The 19,112-nt window shown below is 40.9% G+C and overlaps 1 protein-coding gene across 1 annotated transcript in view; it reads right to left on the reverse strand.

Moving 5' to 3' along the window:
• The window catches only part of ltbp1 (latent transforming growth factor beta binding protein 1), a 224,468-nt gene that overhangs the window by 48,335 nt on the left and 157,021 nt on the right, over positions 1-19,112 (reverse strand). The window contains 1 exon segment of the mRNA XM_028469012.1: positions 2,621-2,749. Within this exon segment, the coding sequence (XP_028324813.1) occupies positions 2,621-2,749 (129 nt within the window).

Here is a 19,112-nt window from a genome sequence, read left to right on the forward strand (position 1 = left end):
GCAGCAACTTTGACCGACTTTGTCACGTGACTTTCATGAAGATTAATAAAGAGGATGTTGTATGATGTGTATTAATCTTTCATTTATATTAATCTTTCAGTTATATTAATCTTTCATTTATATTTTGCAGTAATGCTTATTGAAATATAACAGCTTAATAACTGCACCGACATGTCACACCTAATGAAAGCTTTTTCAAAAGGGAACAGCAGGAGGAAACAGATGCGGCTACAGTTACAGGAGAAACGTTGATATTTTGTAACACCTATTGCAAAAACCTTGTTCGTTTGCCTGTTTGAAATGCAACACCCTGTTTGGAAAAAGGAAGTAATGTGTTAAACAGGAAACATCTGTAAACCGTACTTGAACTTTTGGTTGAACCTTATTTGAACTTTTTGTGAAATTATTAATCACGTGTTTCACTGTACTTAGGTGGTCGGGGCATGTATCATGACGTATTAATCCTGTCAAGCTTCAGACTATAAATATCACTGATTATTGTGTTCAGTGTGGCTCTCTTACTTGGACATTCTAGTTGTTCATGAACCACCTCTCTCTTTTCTCTATCGGCTGATAGATTAAGGATTTTTGATACTTTGATCATTTTTGTTCATCTTGATACGCTTTGTTAAACCTTTAATACATTTCTTCTTCACACTAAGAAGCTTTTTGTTTTTTTGATAAAAACCTCCTATCTGCATCCAAACACCTGAGACGACATCTGGTTTTGAAGACACACGTCTAGGCCTCTGGTAAGTGAGTCCGCCCTTGGCACTCCACTCATGGGGATGCTATGGGGGGGGGGCTAACTCATTCTGTTGAAAAAAGAATTGTTTCCAGCCTTGACCTATATAGGATAGGCCTTAATATCAATCCCACAAAACTTAAGGTGAGACTGCTTAGAAACAAAATAGTATTGACTTCCAAGAGGAGGGAGTACTTTAAAGTCCTTTTCTTTATTAGATAACAATAATAGAGGATAGGCAGCCAGCTTCGGTGACCAGGTAGAGGGGGAATTCTTGTATGAGTTCGACAGTTTGAGATCCCTTACCGTTATAAAGTCCCGCGGGCTAAAGACAGCTTTCCATACTTTTTTGCACCTTTCTTCACGTGTTCACATTAATACACATAACCTAATTGATTGAAATCTATGGTTCAATTTCTTTGCATGTATGGATTACAAAGGCTGTTATCAACATCTGGTGAAAATTTCATGTCAATAGCTCCTTTAGAAGTACTTTTACTAAGAAAAATGGTGACTGCAAATAAAACAATTGTGCTATAATGCTCATAATAATAATGTAACAATGTAACTTTTATTACTTTGTTCCCTGGGGGGCCCTATGCTGGCGGCATTGGGTGACAGTGCTCGCTCCCTGTTGCGGCGAGGCGGGGCACTCGGGACCGGCATGAGGCAGGGGTCGCCCCCGGACTGCTGGGGGATGTGGTTGGTGCCCCGCTGTACCTGGGGGGTGGGTTTCTGGCTGTGTTGCTTGGCGCCTCCCTGGGGCCCGTGGTGCAATGTTACCACCTGCACCATCTCCCTCTCCGATGGCCCGCTATATGGACGGGCCGGGCTCACATCAGACAGGCCTCCTACATGGACACTTCACTCCCAGCTGGTCTGGCTCACTCACTTTGTGCACCACAACCTGTATCCCTATCCACCTTGGCGGCACTCGCACCTCAATTTGCCTTACCAATCCCTCTAATTTTAAATACACCTTTGGGATGTGGTGGACTCGGCATGCTGGCTGAGCCAGGGCAACGCTTGGGTTCGCAGAAGCGGATCTTGCACAAACATTACTCATGGATGCACTGGCATGCCTTGGATAGACTCGTACTGGGCTTAACCTTAGACAGGTTGATCCCAAATACCAGTTTTAGGTATAACCACCCACTCCTTCCCTCTGTTCACGGCCTCCGCCATTACACTTGAGCTGGGTGCTGTGTCATTCTCTTCAATTTCTCCACCACTTGTCACCAGACTGGCTGAACTGATTACATAACACAATAAGCACAATATGCACAACTATGAATTCACATCTCTCTCTCACTTTTAAACAGTCAACTCTTCCTCACCCCATTTCCAACCCTGACTCCCTCTTCCCTGTTGCCTTCCCCCTCACCTAGGTGTAACACTACCCGCTCTTTTTATATCCTCCCTTTAATAAAGTACTTCTCATCCTTCCTTAGGGAGGGCTGGTGATGGTCACAATTATGCAATAAAATAAATTAATTTATTTAACTGCAATAACAAAACATGCATTGCTGTCTTAAAAAGATTGCACTTCTTGTAGTGTTGACCTTTGAAAAAAAAGGGACTTGCACAGTGATGGCCGAGGTGAGATTCGAACCAGGCGGTGACCCTCCAATTACAAGCCCACTTCCTTAACCACTAGGCCATCACTCCACTAAACTATACCACCTCTCTCATTTTATCAGAAAACAGCAAACAATGACAGCCTTGACAAAGACATGTACACCACAGCAAAATGTGTTTTTTTCTGATTTATTGAACAATTAATTGATTACTAAAATGATTGTTAGCTTCAGCCCTAAATTACTGTATACATAAAAATGCAAACCATCATAGACAGTAAAAATCCTTAGCACTTACCCATGCAGCCTTTGTTATCCTGGGATACCTGGTAGCCTTGGTCACACAGGCACTGAAACGAACCCAGTCTGTTCTCACAAAAACCATGCAGGCCACAAAGAGTCTCATCGAGCCCACACTCGTCAATGTCTGAAACCCAAACAATTAAAAGCAAATTTGAGAATGTTCTAAGATATGAAATATCAGTGAATGCAATTACAATTTCATTTATGTACTCATGTTCATGTACTTATTTGTAAATATTAAAATAACTATTTATTCTTTATTTTTTGTTTGCTATAAATACCGTTGTGCCTTTCCTTTCACTCCATCTCTGCAGCACAATTTAGATTCTGTGGTTTAATCAACGTCAACCACTGTGACACTAGTGAGGGTCATCCAAAACAGTGCGAAGTGCGCAACGATGGGCCATGTGATGTCCTAGCTTGCACAACACAGCAAACAGACTGGAGACAGCACTGACCTGCTAAGCAGTAGTGCAAGGAAGGAGTATGTAAAGCAGTTTAAGCATAAATCTGATATCAGTTATATTATCAGGTTCTTCCTGAAGTCTGCTATTATCTCCACTGTCTTTAATGTGATGAGCTCCAGGTTGGTTTGAAGTGTCACTAGTAATATTAGTGATGCAAAAACCATCACTAGTAAGCATCATATGCTAATAAGTGGACGAAAAAAGCTAAGTCAGGCTTGCCATTGGCTTTCGTAAGTATTAAAACCAATCAGGGAGCTGTATTTGGTTATAATCCCCTCCTCTACATCAATTGCATTAAAGGGGACATATCATGCTTTTAAAATTTAAATCCTTCGTTTTTACATATAAATCATACAGTTGTGGTCTATATAAAGCGGAACTACAATGCTTGGGTCTGAATTCCTCATTATTATAGCTCCACAGGTCCCTTTTCTGAGGTGCTTCTAAGAGCAACTTGTTTTGGTGCGGTCTCTTTAAATGCAAATGAGACACTTCATACCCCGCGCCCTCTCCAGGTTGCAGAGGTGACACTCGGTTCAACTCCACCCTGTTTGGCCATTTTTGTAGTTTGATAGAAGAAATACGATTGTCTCGTGGCGCAGAAAATGTTTATTCACACGTTATTTACCCGGCAGAGCGAGATGAAGATGATGAACCTGCAGAACCCTAACAAGTGAGCTAACACAAGCACCAAGCTAACGCTAGCGCCAAGCTAACGTCACAAAATGCATTTTAATACAGTCTTTTCTGAGACAAAAATGGCAAAATGAAATGACTAATGAAAACTTTAGACTTAAATTAAATCACGTAGGCCATATCATCAAGGATCTAAAACGAGCACACAGCGCTAACATATGAAGTCTGAAGACGGTGCAACTGCGAAGCAACTGCTAATGCTAACAAAACAATGACAGGGACGTCTTATCATCACACTTTTTAGCGTTATTTACAGCTTACCGAAGTGCTCTGTTCGTCGTCTCCAAAGATAGAAGGAATTGAACCCTCAATCAGACAAAGTCTTTCGGCAAATCCTTCTTTATACTGGCGAAGGTTGCTGAAGCAGTCATCCTTGAAGTGCTTCGTGCACACCAAAATGACCTTACCCACAGATGTGGGTACATTTCCGTGTGAAAAATAAAACTCAACCTGGCACTTCGAAAAGGTTCTGATGCTGGGAGACGGTGTATTGTAATTTGTTTTTTTGTTGTTTTTTTGTTGTAATGAGCGTGTGTTACTACATCCAACAACCGAACATTTGCTTATCCTCTCGTAACTTCGGCATCCTTGAGCTTGGACTACAAAATAAAAGCGAGAAATAAAAATGGCGGATTGCTCGAAGTGTTGGGCCTGGAGTCGATGTCCTAATTTGGCAGTTCCGCTGCGAACAATTGTACTGTATATTACATTACATTATTGTATTTCTTTAAGTGTGCAGGAGTAGGGGGTACATGGTTTCAGGTTAAATGTCCGAAGGAGTACGGGACTGGGAAAACTTTGGGAACCACTGAACTAGACAATGCTTTGAGTTTGTTTTTTATGTTATTTTTAAACTTCGGACCAGTAGTGCAAATATGGGATATTCATATCTCTTAAATGGCAAGACAGATTTTTACCAAATTTGGTGGGTATGATCTTGGGTCACTCCTGAAGCCATATCGTTAATTTAAACACGATTGCTCAAAGTGGGCTTGGCTTATCACAACATAAATGACAAATAAACAAACATTTATATCAGCTGAATTATTATGTTCAGGGCTGTGAAATTTACAGGATATATATAGCAGAGCACACAGACCACTCATAACAAAAAGTGTGTCACTAGGTGGCGCTATAATGGGTGCAAGCGCATCTTGGCCTGTAACTTTCACATTTTAAATCACATCTTCCAAAACTTTATATCCACCTGTTCACTGCAAATGGCAGGTTGGCCTTGGTCCTGACGCTCGCCACAAGCCCGTCATCCTTTGTGAAGTACTTCCATGGGCTCCGCAAAACCTGGGGGCCGAATCGCGCGAGAAGGCTTTCAGTTTTCTCGCAATATTAGTGCTTACAGCGGCAACAAACCCGGAAACAACTCAGAAGAGAGATGATGAATGAAGACGTCACGGCAAAAAAAAACAAAGAACTGGTGTAAATACGTTGTAAAATGTGACAGAAAGTTTATCTTCCTAAAGAGCAGCAGGATGGGACAGTTACATGTTCTGTTAGATTAATAACTAAGATTTTAGCGTCTACCATGGGGGAAGGAACGACGTAAGTCACCATGAAAAATCAGCCAATCACAAGCTCCACAAATATACACTGCTTTATAAAGTGTTAAAGAATGTAAAGTCTGTAATAAATGTGTCTAATAAGTCACACATGCTGTCCCTTACAGGAGAAAAAACCAAAAGTGGCACATATTGTGGAGCTGTTTGTTAACAAATGTCCCTGTGTAGCATTTTGGATCAGCAAATTTAACCCAGAATTCTCTTTCTTCTCAGACTTCATTCGAAATAAAATTATCTAGATTTATACCGTATATATCACCATTTTGAGAAAAAATATTGAGATGTGAGTTTTGTTCCATATCACCCAGCCCTAGTAGGAATGTTCACAGCACTTCAATGTTAATAAAGGTCGACCTACCAGATTCTAATCACATAATTGTATTTAGTAAGTGGTTGACAAGTGGGTATTTTAGATTTATTGTACACTTATCTTAAAATATAAGGGATACTGGAGCTTGGTTGGGTGTGTGGGATGGCTCGTAGTGGACGCCAGAAAATTTCCCTTATTTTCAAATCCAAAACTTGACAGGTATGCTATGGCTTCACACATGCACAACCTGGCCTGGCCTGGGCTGCCATTGTGAATGCAGCCTTAAAGTCACTGAGCTATTATATTTCTTTATTTTCTCAATTGCTCAACTGGAATCCTTGTCTGCACTACCTCCCAAAAGGTGGGTTGATAACAACATGTTAATCAGGGTTGGTTGTTGCATTCTATAGGTGTGCATTCCTCGGATGCCATGGTGCATAATACCTTGTTAAACTTCACACCCATAGAGGTCATAGGTATTACAGTTGTTCAGCATGAATCATGGTCTGATGTACCTCGTAAACCACAGGGGTTTTTTTAATATCATGAATTGGCTGTTATGAGCTGTGTTATGAAGATGATTGTACCATTTAAAAATGGGGTATAGCCTTGATTTGAGCCTAATAAGGAAACCAAGAAATGAGAAACAAATTTGATAACTGATAATTGTTTTAGTGTATTTTACAGCTGATTTAATACATGGTTAAGACATTTAGTAATTGAGAGCGTAATTGTAATTGACTTTCAGGTGGAAAAAAATAATCGTAATTCAATTGTAATTAAAAAAAAATGCTGGTCAACATAATTGTAATTGAATTGTAATTAAGCATGGATAATTAGGGGGCCAAGCCCGCGGGGCCAGGGAACCACGTATGTAAGCATACGCGGTTCCTAGGACCAGCGGTACTAGGAACCTTAATGTAATCGCAAGGATTTCTATTATCATACTTATTATGTTTCTCCCAGTAAAAGTGGTGCTGCAGGCTAAGCCGTGCAAGGTAGGGCGATGTCCTTTGGTGGTTGGGTCCAAAACCCCCAGGGGACCTTGGTCGCAAAAATTCAAACATGTCCACAGATTCCTTGAATAACACTGAATTACCTGGGCTAGGCCACACCCATTTCCGCCTGAACTTTTCTTGGGGGTTTTGTCTAATCAGCGTGAAACTTGGCACGTAGAGTCTTCAGTTGGACGTGATATACAGTTATCAAAATGAGTTTGTTCGGGTAAATTATGCGCAAATTATTAACGAGTAAAGTTTTCTAGCTAGCAATAAAAATGCGAACTGCCGCATATCTCGGTCAAAATAAATTCTAACAACAACAAATCTGAGATCCTTGGTTGGCATGTGACTGTAAGGGTATAAGCAAAATTTTAATAAATTACACCACTAGGGGGTGCTGCAATAATGGAATATTTGTATCTCTTAAATGGCAATACTAATTTTTACCAAATTTGGTGGTTATGATCTTGGGTGCCTCCTGAGGCCATATCTCAAATTTATTCACGATTGGTCAAAGTGGGCATGGCTTATTACATCATAACACATAAATAAACAAACATTTATTTCTGCTGAATTATTATGTTGAGGGCAGTTAATTTTACAGGGTAGATATAGAAGACCACGCAGACCACCCATACCAAAAATTGCACCACTAGGTGGTGCTATAATTGCAAAAATATTTTGGCCTCAAATTGCCATGACAGACGGGTGACGCGGCTTCACAGTCCTCAGCAGGATTTAAATTAAACGCAAATAGACCATATCCCGAATTAAATTCGGTGCGATCAAAGCATAATGGTAAATCTTTTAGATTTCTGCTGGTCGTCAGAAACAAGTTGAAATACTCTCTTATCGATCCTACCTCATTAAATCTCGGCTGGAAGGCCTTTGACGGTATCTGTCGTCCATCCTTGCATAAGGCCAGATATTCAAAATTATTATGACTGAAATGAAATGAGTTTAAATCCCTTCGACCCGTAAAAGCTTCATGGCCACCATTGCAAGCACAATGTATTTCGGGATCACGCCTAGAAATAAATTATCCTGATTACACACGCAAGAGTTAGCAGGGAGTGAAAATGTTTTAATGTTCACGCGTGAAATTGGATACAGGACATTGCCTCTCATCAGAGCAGAAGCATGTCCTAATCTCACAGCAGATGAAACTGAGACTTTTTTCATAAATAACGACGCTCCAAGCATTTTTATTTTGAAGTCTGAGGCTCTGCTGCACAATAATGCAAAATTCATCGCTGGCTCTTGTCAACTTGATTCTGAGGTCCACTGAATTCAACAAAAGTCTTTTGCAGAACAATACATCTGTGTGTAGAGCACCTAGAAGTTGACCTTCTTTTGAGTTTGAAGTAAAAGCGGAACTTTTATCAAATCCTGGATTAACACCGTAGCATTTAGTGCCCCTGCTGTATCAAATGTAAATAGAGATTATTCTTTCTCTTTTTTTTAAAAATAAAAACAATTTTGTTTCTTTGGTATATTCTCCCAAGTACGCGGGTTTGATATTTTGGTTAATGCAACCTCCCAATTACCTTCTAAATCTAGGCAATTTGACAGAGCTACTCTAAAATCAGAGGCCTAATTTTCTTTAAAATACTCGGCGCTGGCGTTTGATGGGAGCGTCACATAAAATCCGTCCTGTCTCATTCGTGACATGATTAGAAATGACTCGCATTTGTTTTAAACCTTTCTTAAATCATCCGGTTTAACCCAACTATTAAACTTTTCGGGCCAATTCAGCCATTTTACCAAAACCTGCTTCTCGCCTCTAAATGTGAGTCGTTTCAAAATTTTGTCTACTTTATAATACTGAAACCTAGTGATCTTTTGTAATTCCTCCTCATAAAATGATCCTTTGAGGGCCTCGCCATCATAGTCTTCCAGTTTATAGACTGGAGGGGGAGATCACATTCCGTGATTATAAAAACGTCATCTGAAAAGCCTTGTTCGTATTCCTTTTCAAATAAACCTCTCAGTCTAGAAATTCTAACTGAGTCGCCCAATTTAAATCTAAATTTAATCACCCCAACGCATGATTTGCTGTATAAGTTACTGGAAACCTGTGCTGCGTTATCAGGGGTGACCTGCTTTGGGGCCATCTTCATACTGCTGTGATAAGACCCCAAATCTATATACCTCCTGGTATTTTTAGCTGTAAAAAATCTCCACATCCTCGATTTTTGTGTACGATTAAAGTGTTCTACCACTGACGCTTTAACGTCGCTTGAGGTTGAAAAATCTGTTATAGAGTGCTTTTTCACTAAACGCCCAAATATTTTATTGAAAAACTCTATACCGTCGTCCGTCTGCAACTTTTTAGGAATATGACTGTCTTTTAAAATTGATTCAAAAGCTCGGCACACCTCGGCTGTTGATTTGGATTTTTTTGCTTGTGCATAAGCTTTTTTTGAGAAAACATCTATAACGGTCAAGATATATTTATTCCCATCATTAAATTCTGATAAATATTGCATATCACAAAGATCTGCTTGAAATTGATTCAGTGGGTTTAAAACTATAACCCTGTTTTGTTTAAAATGTAACCTTACAGGTTTATGCAGCGTGTAAGCGTCTTGTTTTGAAAGGAATTTTTTTACTTTGTCTAATCTTTAATTTTTAACACCAGAGTATTGTCTCTTAACACCTCCATAACTAGCAGGGTCTGTTATATTATAATAATGTCTTTTCAGCACAGTCATGCTTACGAGTCAAAAGTGATATGAAAAATGATCGCTCAAAGGTGTGAAGAACAATTTATATGATAAAAAAAACAAACTTTAGTACGTTTTAACAGATTTAATTTTTTGTTTGGCACACACATGATTATAACTAAAAAGAAAAAGTTTATTTCATTACACACATGATTGTAACTAAAAAGAAAAAGTTTATTTCATTACACACATGATCATCACTAAAAAGAAAAAGTTTATTTCATTACACACATGATTATAACTAAAAAGAAAAAGGATATTTTACCACACACATGATTATATCTAAAAAGAAAAAGTTTATTACACACATGATTATAATTAAAAAGAAAAACAGTCCATTACACTCATGGCTAAAACTAAAAAGAAAAACACACAGCTATATATATATATTTTTTTACAAGAATTATAAAAGTTTTAATCGAGTAGATAAATTTCAATCAGAATGGAATGGGGGGTGGGGGTTGGGGATCATTCTTCAACATCAATCTTGAGCATCGTAGCCTTTCCCAATTTTGTACGCCATTTTCAGCAAAAAAAACTTTCCGGCCCGCTCAGGTTTTCATTTGGATCTGCGTTGTCATACACCTGCTCAGCCGCCTTGTAGAGATCTTTCTCATCCATCAAATTGAAAATGAGAGTTTCAGTAATGTTTTTCATTCTCACAGGGTCCTTCCCATCCTGCATTGTATCATTCAGATAGTTTTGTATGGCAGGGATGAAACCGGGATTCCAACGCCTCTTCCCAAGTTTAGAAATAGAAAATAATCCTCCAGCGGTTCCAGACATTCGTGGTGTCGTTGACTCCCGTGCAAAATTCTTTAGCCGTTGCAGCTCTCAACTCTGAATTTATTGATGAGTCGGCGCAGCAGATGTACCAAAACAGTTTTTATCCATTTTTTATTCCATAAGTTTAATTTTTATTACAAACAAGTCCTAAAAGAAACCACAGTAACTCAGGAGGAGAATAGCTCCTGTTGGAGTTTGCACAGCTGCTCGAGTCGTTTAGAGATAAAAAAAAACAGCTAATGTGCGGAGTGGAGGAGGCAGAGTCCCGCCTGAGACAAAGACATTGGTGGACGACATTGCAACTGGCCAAACGGGCTTGGGCTGCTTTCCAATGACCCAGATCAGCAAGGGCAAGGAGAGACTCCAGCTTCTTCATGATGAGGTTGGAGCAGGCGTGGAAAAAGAGTGGATCAACAGAGTGGTGGGACTCCGCCAGAAAGGGGCATGGACAAGGTGGGAGAGTATTTTGCAGCGCAGGATCAACTGATCTAACAATATGCAGTCAGACTTTCACCGAGTCCAGTTCTTAGTGCACTGCAAAACCCAGAAAACCTCCATGTCTGGGGAAAGAACAAGACACCTTCCTGCCTCCGTTGTTCTGGAAGAGGCTCTTTAGAACATCTCCTCAGCAGCTGTCCAAAGGCGCTTGTGGATGGTCAATACTGGTGGCGCCATGGCCAGGTGCTCAAGGCAGTTGCTGAAACTGTAGGCTCAGCCGATTAAAACCACCACACCCAGAAAAAGGAAGCTTCATTTGTTAGAGCTAGAGTAAAACCACAGACACAACCAAGGCCTCCATCCACACAGCCTCTGACTGGCAACTCCAAGTTGAAACGCACCAAGAACTGGTGGAGACATGCAGGAGCAGAGGCTGGAGAACATTCTATGAGCCCATATAAGTAGGCTGCAGAGGCTTTGCAGACCGTTCTCTTTGCAAAGTCCTCAGTCGACTGGGGACTTCAGGGATAAGCAAGAAGAGAGCTATTAGATCCGCAACAGAAGCCACTGAAAAAGCCAAAAGGTGTCTTTGACTCAAGAGGGCTAATCCATGGATTGCTACTGGCACGCAAGTGGGGCCTGATTAACTGCTGGGTCCCCTGGGTGTGGATGTCTGATGTTGAGAGACCCGAAACCAACACAAAAAAAACTTAAAACCTTAACTCCAAGGCCAGAGGGCATTTTGGTCTATTAAAAAATTTCAATTCACTGTTTCTAGGACTATAAGTGATAAGAATGGTAGACACTTATATATTGCAGGCACTTTATACCATAATTAGGTATTGTTAGTGAATAAGTAAGTAAGTAAGTAGTTTATTTATAAAGCGCTTTTTGCAGATAAAATCACAAAGTGCTGTACAGAGTTGTGGTAAAAGTACAAGTGCAACACAATAGAATAATAAAACAAGAGTTTTATTAACAGCAACATTAAAGGATAAATTAAAAAAAAAAAATCCAGTTAACTAAAAGCTTTACTGTAAAGTGTAGTCTTCAGCAGTTTTTTAAAAGTGTCCACACAGTTGAGCTCCCTGAGAGACTGGTGCAGGTGATTCCAGAGTCTGGGAGCTCCTCTGGTTTTAAATTTAGTTTTTGGGGTCTTTAGGAGACCCTGACCTGAAAACCGAAGGCATCGCCCTGATGAGTAGGGGCACAACAGGTCCGAGATATATTTAGGGGCCTGACCATGTAAAGCTCAGAACGTGAGAACTAATATTTTATATTCTATGCGAAACTTAACTGGAAGCCAGTGCAGAGTAGCAAGAATGGGGGTGATGTGGGATGCTCTTGAAGCACCAGTTAAAAGTCTGGCAGCAGCGTTCTGAACGATGTGGAGTCTGTTTAGGGTCAACTTATTAAAACAAGTAAAAACAGAATTACAGTAGTCAATACGAGATGATATAAATGCGTGTATGACCAGTTCCAGATCTGATTTTGATAATAGATGCCTCACTTTAGAGATATTTCTCAGGTGGTAAAAACAGTTTTTAGTCAATTGACGACAATGTCCCTCCGAAGACATGGACTGATCAAAAACAACCCCAAGGTTTCTGAGGCTGGTTTTAACAGATGAGCCCAGATCACCAAGAGAGTTTTTAATTAGAGGGATGTTTTTATCAGGAGCAATGATCAGAGTTTCTGTTTTGTTTGAATTTATCTGGAGATAATTTGATGACAGCCAGTTTTTGATACAGGATATACAGTCTAAGATCTTGGATAAAAAGTGAAACTCTGAGTCATTAAAGGAGCAGTACAACTGGATATCTTCAGCATAAAAATGATAAGACACATTTTTAAAACCACGGATCAACCGACCAAGAGGCATCAGATACAATAAAAACAAAACAGGCCCCAGAACAGAGCCCTGGGCTACTCCACATGACAGGTTGGACATATTGGACACAACATCGTTAATAGCAACATTAAAGGTTCTTCCATTAATGTAAGAGGTAAACCATTGGACAACAGTACCAGAAAACCAAATCTCAGATTTGAGTCGATCAACCAGTATACTCTAATCTACAGTGTCAGAGCCAGCTGTCAGATCAAGTAAAACTAAAACCGTGTACCAACCAGAGTCAGCGGCCATCATCACGTCACTAGAAACTTTCAGAAGAGCAGTTTCAGTGGAGTGGATTGATCTAAAACCAGATTGATATTTATCATAAATATCATGCTGTTCCATGTATGAGGTTAGCTGCTTAGCAACCATTTTCTCCATGATTTTAGACATGAAGGGAAGCTTAGATATGGGCCGGTAGTTTATAGGCTCCCCCGGATCAAGATTGGGTTTTTTAAGAATGGGGTTTATTATCGCATGTTTAAAAAAGCTGGAGACCGAGCCAGATAAAAGTGAGAGGTTTATCAATTTTACCACCCAAGGACTGACAACATCAAAAACATTTAAAAGCAGAGAAGTAGGAACAATGTCTACAGTGCTCGATGAGGGTTTCATCTTTCCTACTAAAACCTGAACATCCTGTAGGCTGACAGGAGTGAAGGAGGACCGTGAGCTCACAGGGGCTGATGCACTGAACAAGCTAACCAAGGGAGGAGTGATGCTAGCCCTGATATCCTGTACTTTATTTACAAAGAAATTTAAAAAATTGTTACAGTCCTCCTGTGTGTGTACAGGCACATGGGACGGTGAGGGTGCAACAAGATTTTCCATAGTATTGAACAAAACCTTGGGGTTTCTCTTATTTTGCAAAACAAGATTAGTAAAATAAGCAGAGCGGGCATGCTTTATTAATTCATTTAGCTCCATTATCTTTTCTTTTAAATGGAGTCTGTGCACCTCTAGTTTAGTGGTTTTCCACAACCGTTCCACTTTTCGGCAGCTTCTCCTAAAGCTAAAAATAGCTTCATTCATCCACGGACAAGGTTTCTTATTAGAGCCTGGAGTATTTTTAGCTGGTGCTACTGTGTCCAAAACAGACAGACAATGGCTATTGAAGTTTGTCATAAAAGTGTCAACATCATCACAACTAGCAAATGTAGTTGGATCGAAAGAGGCAGAAAATCCACTGATTGCTGCTTCATTAAGAATGCGTCTCCACTTTTTCACATTAGAAGTAGTCTGTACCAGTGTGATTGACAGATTAAATATGATACAGCAATGGTCACTTATTTGTAAGTCTTTAATACCTAGATGGTCAATCATTAAACCAAAAGAAAAGACCAAATCTAAAGTATGACCTTTAGTGTGTGTTGGACCTGACACATGTTGCACAAAGTGAAAAGAGTCCATTAGAGACATCAGCTCAGCTGCCATAGGACAGGACGAATTATCAACAATATCTATATAAATCTATAAATTTACCAATTTAGACTCTCATCTGCTAATAATGGGAGGAGACATGAATTGTGTAATTGACCAGATACTGGATAGTCACACGATCAGCCACACCAACCAAAATGAACCAGGCCCTTTCCACATTTATGGCACAATACGGATTTATTGACCCCGGCAACTTTTACATCCCTCCTTTAAACAACACTCCTTTTTTTCTCATGTACACGGTTCCTTCTCCGGTATAGACTATTTCCTGATAGATAAAAAAAACTTTCCTCAGCAATTGCCTCCACTCAGTATTTACCCATCACAGTGTCAGATCATTCCATGGTCATTTTGGACCTCCATTTTAGTATGAAACTCCAATGTCTGAATGTATATCTCTGACTCTATTACATTCTTCTGTGAAACAACTATAAATAATTAAACCTCTCCATCTATATTATGGGACACTCTCAAAGCCTATCTGAGGGGTAGAATAATTTCTTTCACTTCACATGCAAATAAATTGCGGAGGTCACGGCAAAAAGCTAGAGGAATCTATTGGAGACTTGGATAACAGACTCAACTACAGGTACACCGAACTTATACAAAGAAAGAATAAGACTCCAACCGAACTAGATCTCCTTCTCACCACTGAAGCTAAACAGCTCCTCCTTCGCTCTCGGGGACTAGTATATGATTACGGTGACAAAGCTGGACGCCTATTAGCACATCAGATGAAAACAAGAACTTCTTCAAATCAAATTATCCAGATAATGGACGGCATTTACACGAACAGTTATATGGTTTAAACAATGGGAAACTTGTCAGTAAAAGACTCACCAGTGGCTGACGGTTTCAAATGACTTATTCAGAGAGCTCCCGTTTTTGAGACGCATGATAAATGTGTTTGTTGTTGTTGTTGTTGTTTTTATTACTCACCTATACATATTTTTTTGTTTGGTGTATTTTTCGTAATGTATGTTTTGTTGGAGTCATTATGTGTATTTGTGTATCTTTCTCTTGCGTTTTTGTGCATTTTTTTGTATAATTATTGTTTTTCTTGCCATTGTTGTGTGATGCAGGAGTCATTTTGTGTCTTTTTTGAGTAAATTTTTAGTTTTGTGTATTTTGAGGGGGCGTCTGGGGGGCTGCTTGGCTGTAGGGGGGTGGCCTGGGGGTCCTTGGCCCCTACTCTTTCTGCTGGCCTGGCTGCATCTGCGGGCCCGGGGCAGTTCCTGGGTTTGTGGTAGTGGTTTTTGCACATATACTGGTCTACGATGCACTGGCACACCTTGGGATGTGGGATAAAACTCATACTGGGCTTAACTTTAGACACGTTAATCCCAAATACCTGCTTTAGGTACTACCATTCACTCCTTCCCCCTGTCCATAGCCACCACCATTATAGCTAAGCTTCACACTTCTCACCATACTGGGTTGATTACACAACATAATAAGCACAATATGTTCTACTACTTCAATCAATCAATCAATCAATCAATCAATCAATCAATCAATCAATCAATCAATCAATCAATCAATCTTTTATTTGTATAGCGCCAAATCATAACCAATGGTATCTCAAGACACTTTACAGTAGAGCAGTCTTAAGGACGGACTCTTCATTTTATGGATACACACATATGCATATATACGTATATACACATACATATGTATCCCACACCCAACATGAATTCATCATGGCGGCAAGGAAAACCTTCTGTTAAGCAGCAGGAACCTTGTGTGGATCCCATTCCTATGATGAACAGCCATCCACGTTATGCTGTGTTGGGTGTGTGCAGAGGAGAGGGTGGAGACAGAGCCGCTGAGACTCTGTAGCTCCACACTAAGGATCCCACGGACCTGCAAGACAAAAGCCAGAAGGAGTACAGGAGCAAACACACAAGGGAAGAAGCAGACATAGAGGGAGTGTTAGAGAGAGAAATGGGACCCTCTCCGGTCCCTCTCTAATCAAAATGACCTCTCTCTTAACGCCCTCTCCAACCGAGCATGCCAGACCCCCCGGCAGTCTATGCCTATTGCATCTTAACTATGAGCTATGAGCTGGTTCCTAACTAAAAGCTTTACCAAATAGGAATGTTTTGGGCCTAACTTTAAAGGTAGAGAGGGTGTCTGCCCCCCGAACCGTGGTTGGTAGATGGTTCCAGAGAAGTGGGGCCTGATAACTGAAAGCTCTTCCTCCTATACTACTTCTAGAGACAAATGGAACACCGAGTACGCCAGCATTTTGAGAGCGTAGTGTTCTGGGGGGATTGTATGGCACTACAAGCTCCTTGAGATAGACCGGTGCCTGTCCATTTAGGACTTTATAAGTGAGAAGAAGAATCTTGAATTCTATTCTATATTTTATGCCAATGCAGAGAGGCTAATACAGGAGTAATGTGATCTCTTCTCCTAGTTTTAGTCAGTACACGTGCTGCAGCATTTTGAACCAGCTGAAGTGTCTTAAGCGACTTGCTCGGGCAGCCTGCTAAAACAGAATTACAATAATCCAGTCTAGAGGTAACAAAAGCATGGACTAGCTTTTCGGCGTCGCTCTGAGACAGGATAGATCTGATTTTAGCAATGTTACAGAGATGAAAGAAGGCAGTTCTTGAAGTTTGTTTTATGTGAGAGTTGAAGGATAAATCCTGATCAAATAGAACCCCAAGGTTTCTAACAGTTGTGCTTTGTGCCAGAGTAATGCCATCTAGGGCAGTTAGGCTAGCATAGATTTCTCTAAGGTGTCGTGGGCCCAGTACAATGACCTCAGTCTTGTCTGAGTTAAGAAGAAGAAAATTTTGGTCCATCCAGGCCCTAATGTCCTTTAGACAGGCCTCAAGTTTAGATAGCTGATTTATCTCACCTGGCTTCATTGATACATACAGTTGGGTATCATCAGCATAGCAGTGAAAGTTAACAGAGTATTTTCTCATAACATTACCAAGTGGGAGCATATAGATACAGAAGAGGATTGGACCTAGCACAGAGCCCTGAGGAACCCCGTAGCTTACTTTAGTGTACACGGAAGACTTATTATTCACGTGTACAAACTGGTACCTATCAGATAGGTAGGACAGTTGTCATTGCGATAAACACAGCTATCATAATAGCAATGGGAGGGAAACTGTCCTAAGGCAAGCGCAGAGGGGCGTGGAGGACTCCACCTCTGTAACATGGTCTCATTCATGAGATGTCATAACAGTGACTGTGCCATGTTTTCTGATAGTAGAGATGCTCCCGCCAAAGTAGGGTGGATTCCAGCTCTTCCAATCAGGTTTGGTTTTCCCCAGAAGGATCTCCAATTATCAATGAAGCCCACGTCGTTTTCTGGACACCACCTCGATAGCCAGCGGTTAAATGATGACATGCGGCTATACATGTCATCACTGGTCAGATTTGGTAAGGGACCAGAGAAAATTACGGAGTCCGACATTGCTTTAGCATAAGCACAAACCGATTCAATGTTCACTTTGGTTGTTTCCGACTGACGACGTCGGGAGTCATTAGTGCCGACATGGAGGACTATCCTATCAAACTTACGGTTACTCTTTGCCAGCAACTTTAGATTTGATTCTATGTCGCCCGCTCTGGCCCCTGGGATGCACCTCACGATGCCAGCTGACTTCGCTAGCTTCACGTTTCTCACTATGGAGTCGCCAATTATCAGTTCCCGGGTGAGTGTGTTGTCCTCCCGGAGGGGGGAGAACCTGTTTGAGACGTGAACATGGTGGTGTCCCGAGCGGCTTTTTGACCTTCGACTATGCTTACCACGGACAGTAACCCAGTCATTGCTGGCCGGGGGGGAAGCTAAGCTAGAGCTAGCGCTAGCACGGTCTGCACCGGCTAGGTCCTGCTTGCTAGCTTCGGGTTTGGTATCAGGGGTGCGGAACCGCTTCTCCAGATTGTTGATCCTCGCCTCCATATCTAACAGTACGCTACACTTTATGCAACTACCATTGTCCCTAAAGGAGGATGAGGAGTAACTAAACATCTGACACACCGGGCAGGAGAGTGGAGGAGAGGAGAGAGAAGCCATAGGTGCTAAATTTAAGCTAAGCTAAGCTAAGCTATGGACAAAAAGGAAGTTTAAAGGAGATTACACTGCCTCTAAGAGGCGAGGTTGCTTTTTACTTAACCTTCGTACGTTTAACTGTACGGTAAGTGTTTTCAAGGCTAGAATATCAATGACAACAAGTTTGATTAGCGTTAGCAGAACACAGTAGTAGAGCGCTGCAAGCAGCGGTAGAGCGTAAACAGGAAATGATCTATACGTCACCACGTCACCACTTCACATCTCACTCTCACTGTAAAACAATCTATTCTTCCCCACCCTTTCTATTTCCTACCTTGAGTCTCTCCTCCCTGCTCCCTTTCCCGTCCCCCTCCCCCTCCATCTAGGTATAACACTACTCTCCCTTTTTATATCCACCCTATAATACAATGTTTCTTACCCTTCCTTAGGGAAGGCTGGTGATGGTCACAATTAAGCGATAAAATAAATCAATTTATTTATTGTACTGCAATAACAAAACATGCATTGCTGTCTCATAATGATTGCACTTCTTGTAGTGTTGACCTTTGACAGCATGTGCAGACAAGTGGGAAAAGAAAAAAAAAAAAAAAAGGAAATTAGCGAGGGCCACCGGCCATTTGTCCCTCAATTTAGCCAAGAATGCCCAGAAAATCCTTGTTCTACAGGCCAAAACTGCCCCTGTATGTTGTCAACTTATTATTCTCTGGAGCGGAACGCTGTTTACGGAAGCTCCACAGCGAAGCCTCCACGGCCACAGTGTGCGCCATGCCTACCGCCCCCAGCTCTCACACCCACAGACGGCGGCGCTCGTCACGGTTACCTGAAGCTGCGATACATCATGGGCCGCTACTTGGTTAAGACCAGATAACCATCCAACAAAGTGAACCAATCCAAGTTCCTCCGTCATGTAACCACTCCATATAAGGAATAGGCCAAAAAAAAACAACACGTCTTACTGTCATAAAGCCACAGAGAGCGATCGATTTGTTTATGGTCAGATTTAACACTTGCATGGAAGGATAAAAGCTAAACATGTCACACGTGTGAAATAAATGTTAGCATAATAATAATGTCACTATGCATCCGTCCAAACTTGTGAAACGCAATATTTTTTAA

Source organism: Gouania willdenowi, chromosome 15 (genome assembly GCF_900634775.1).
Source record: "Gouania willdenowi chromosome 15, fGouWil2.1, whole genome shotgun sequence".
In the NCBI taxonomy this organism is placed as follows: domain Eukaryota; kingdom Metazoa; phylum Chordata; class Actinopteri; order Blenniiformes; family Gobiesocidae; genus Gouania; species Gouania willdenowi.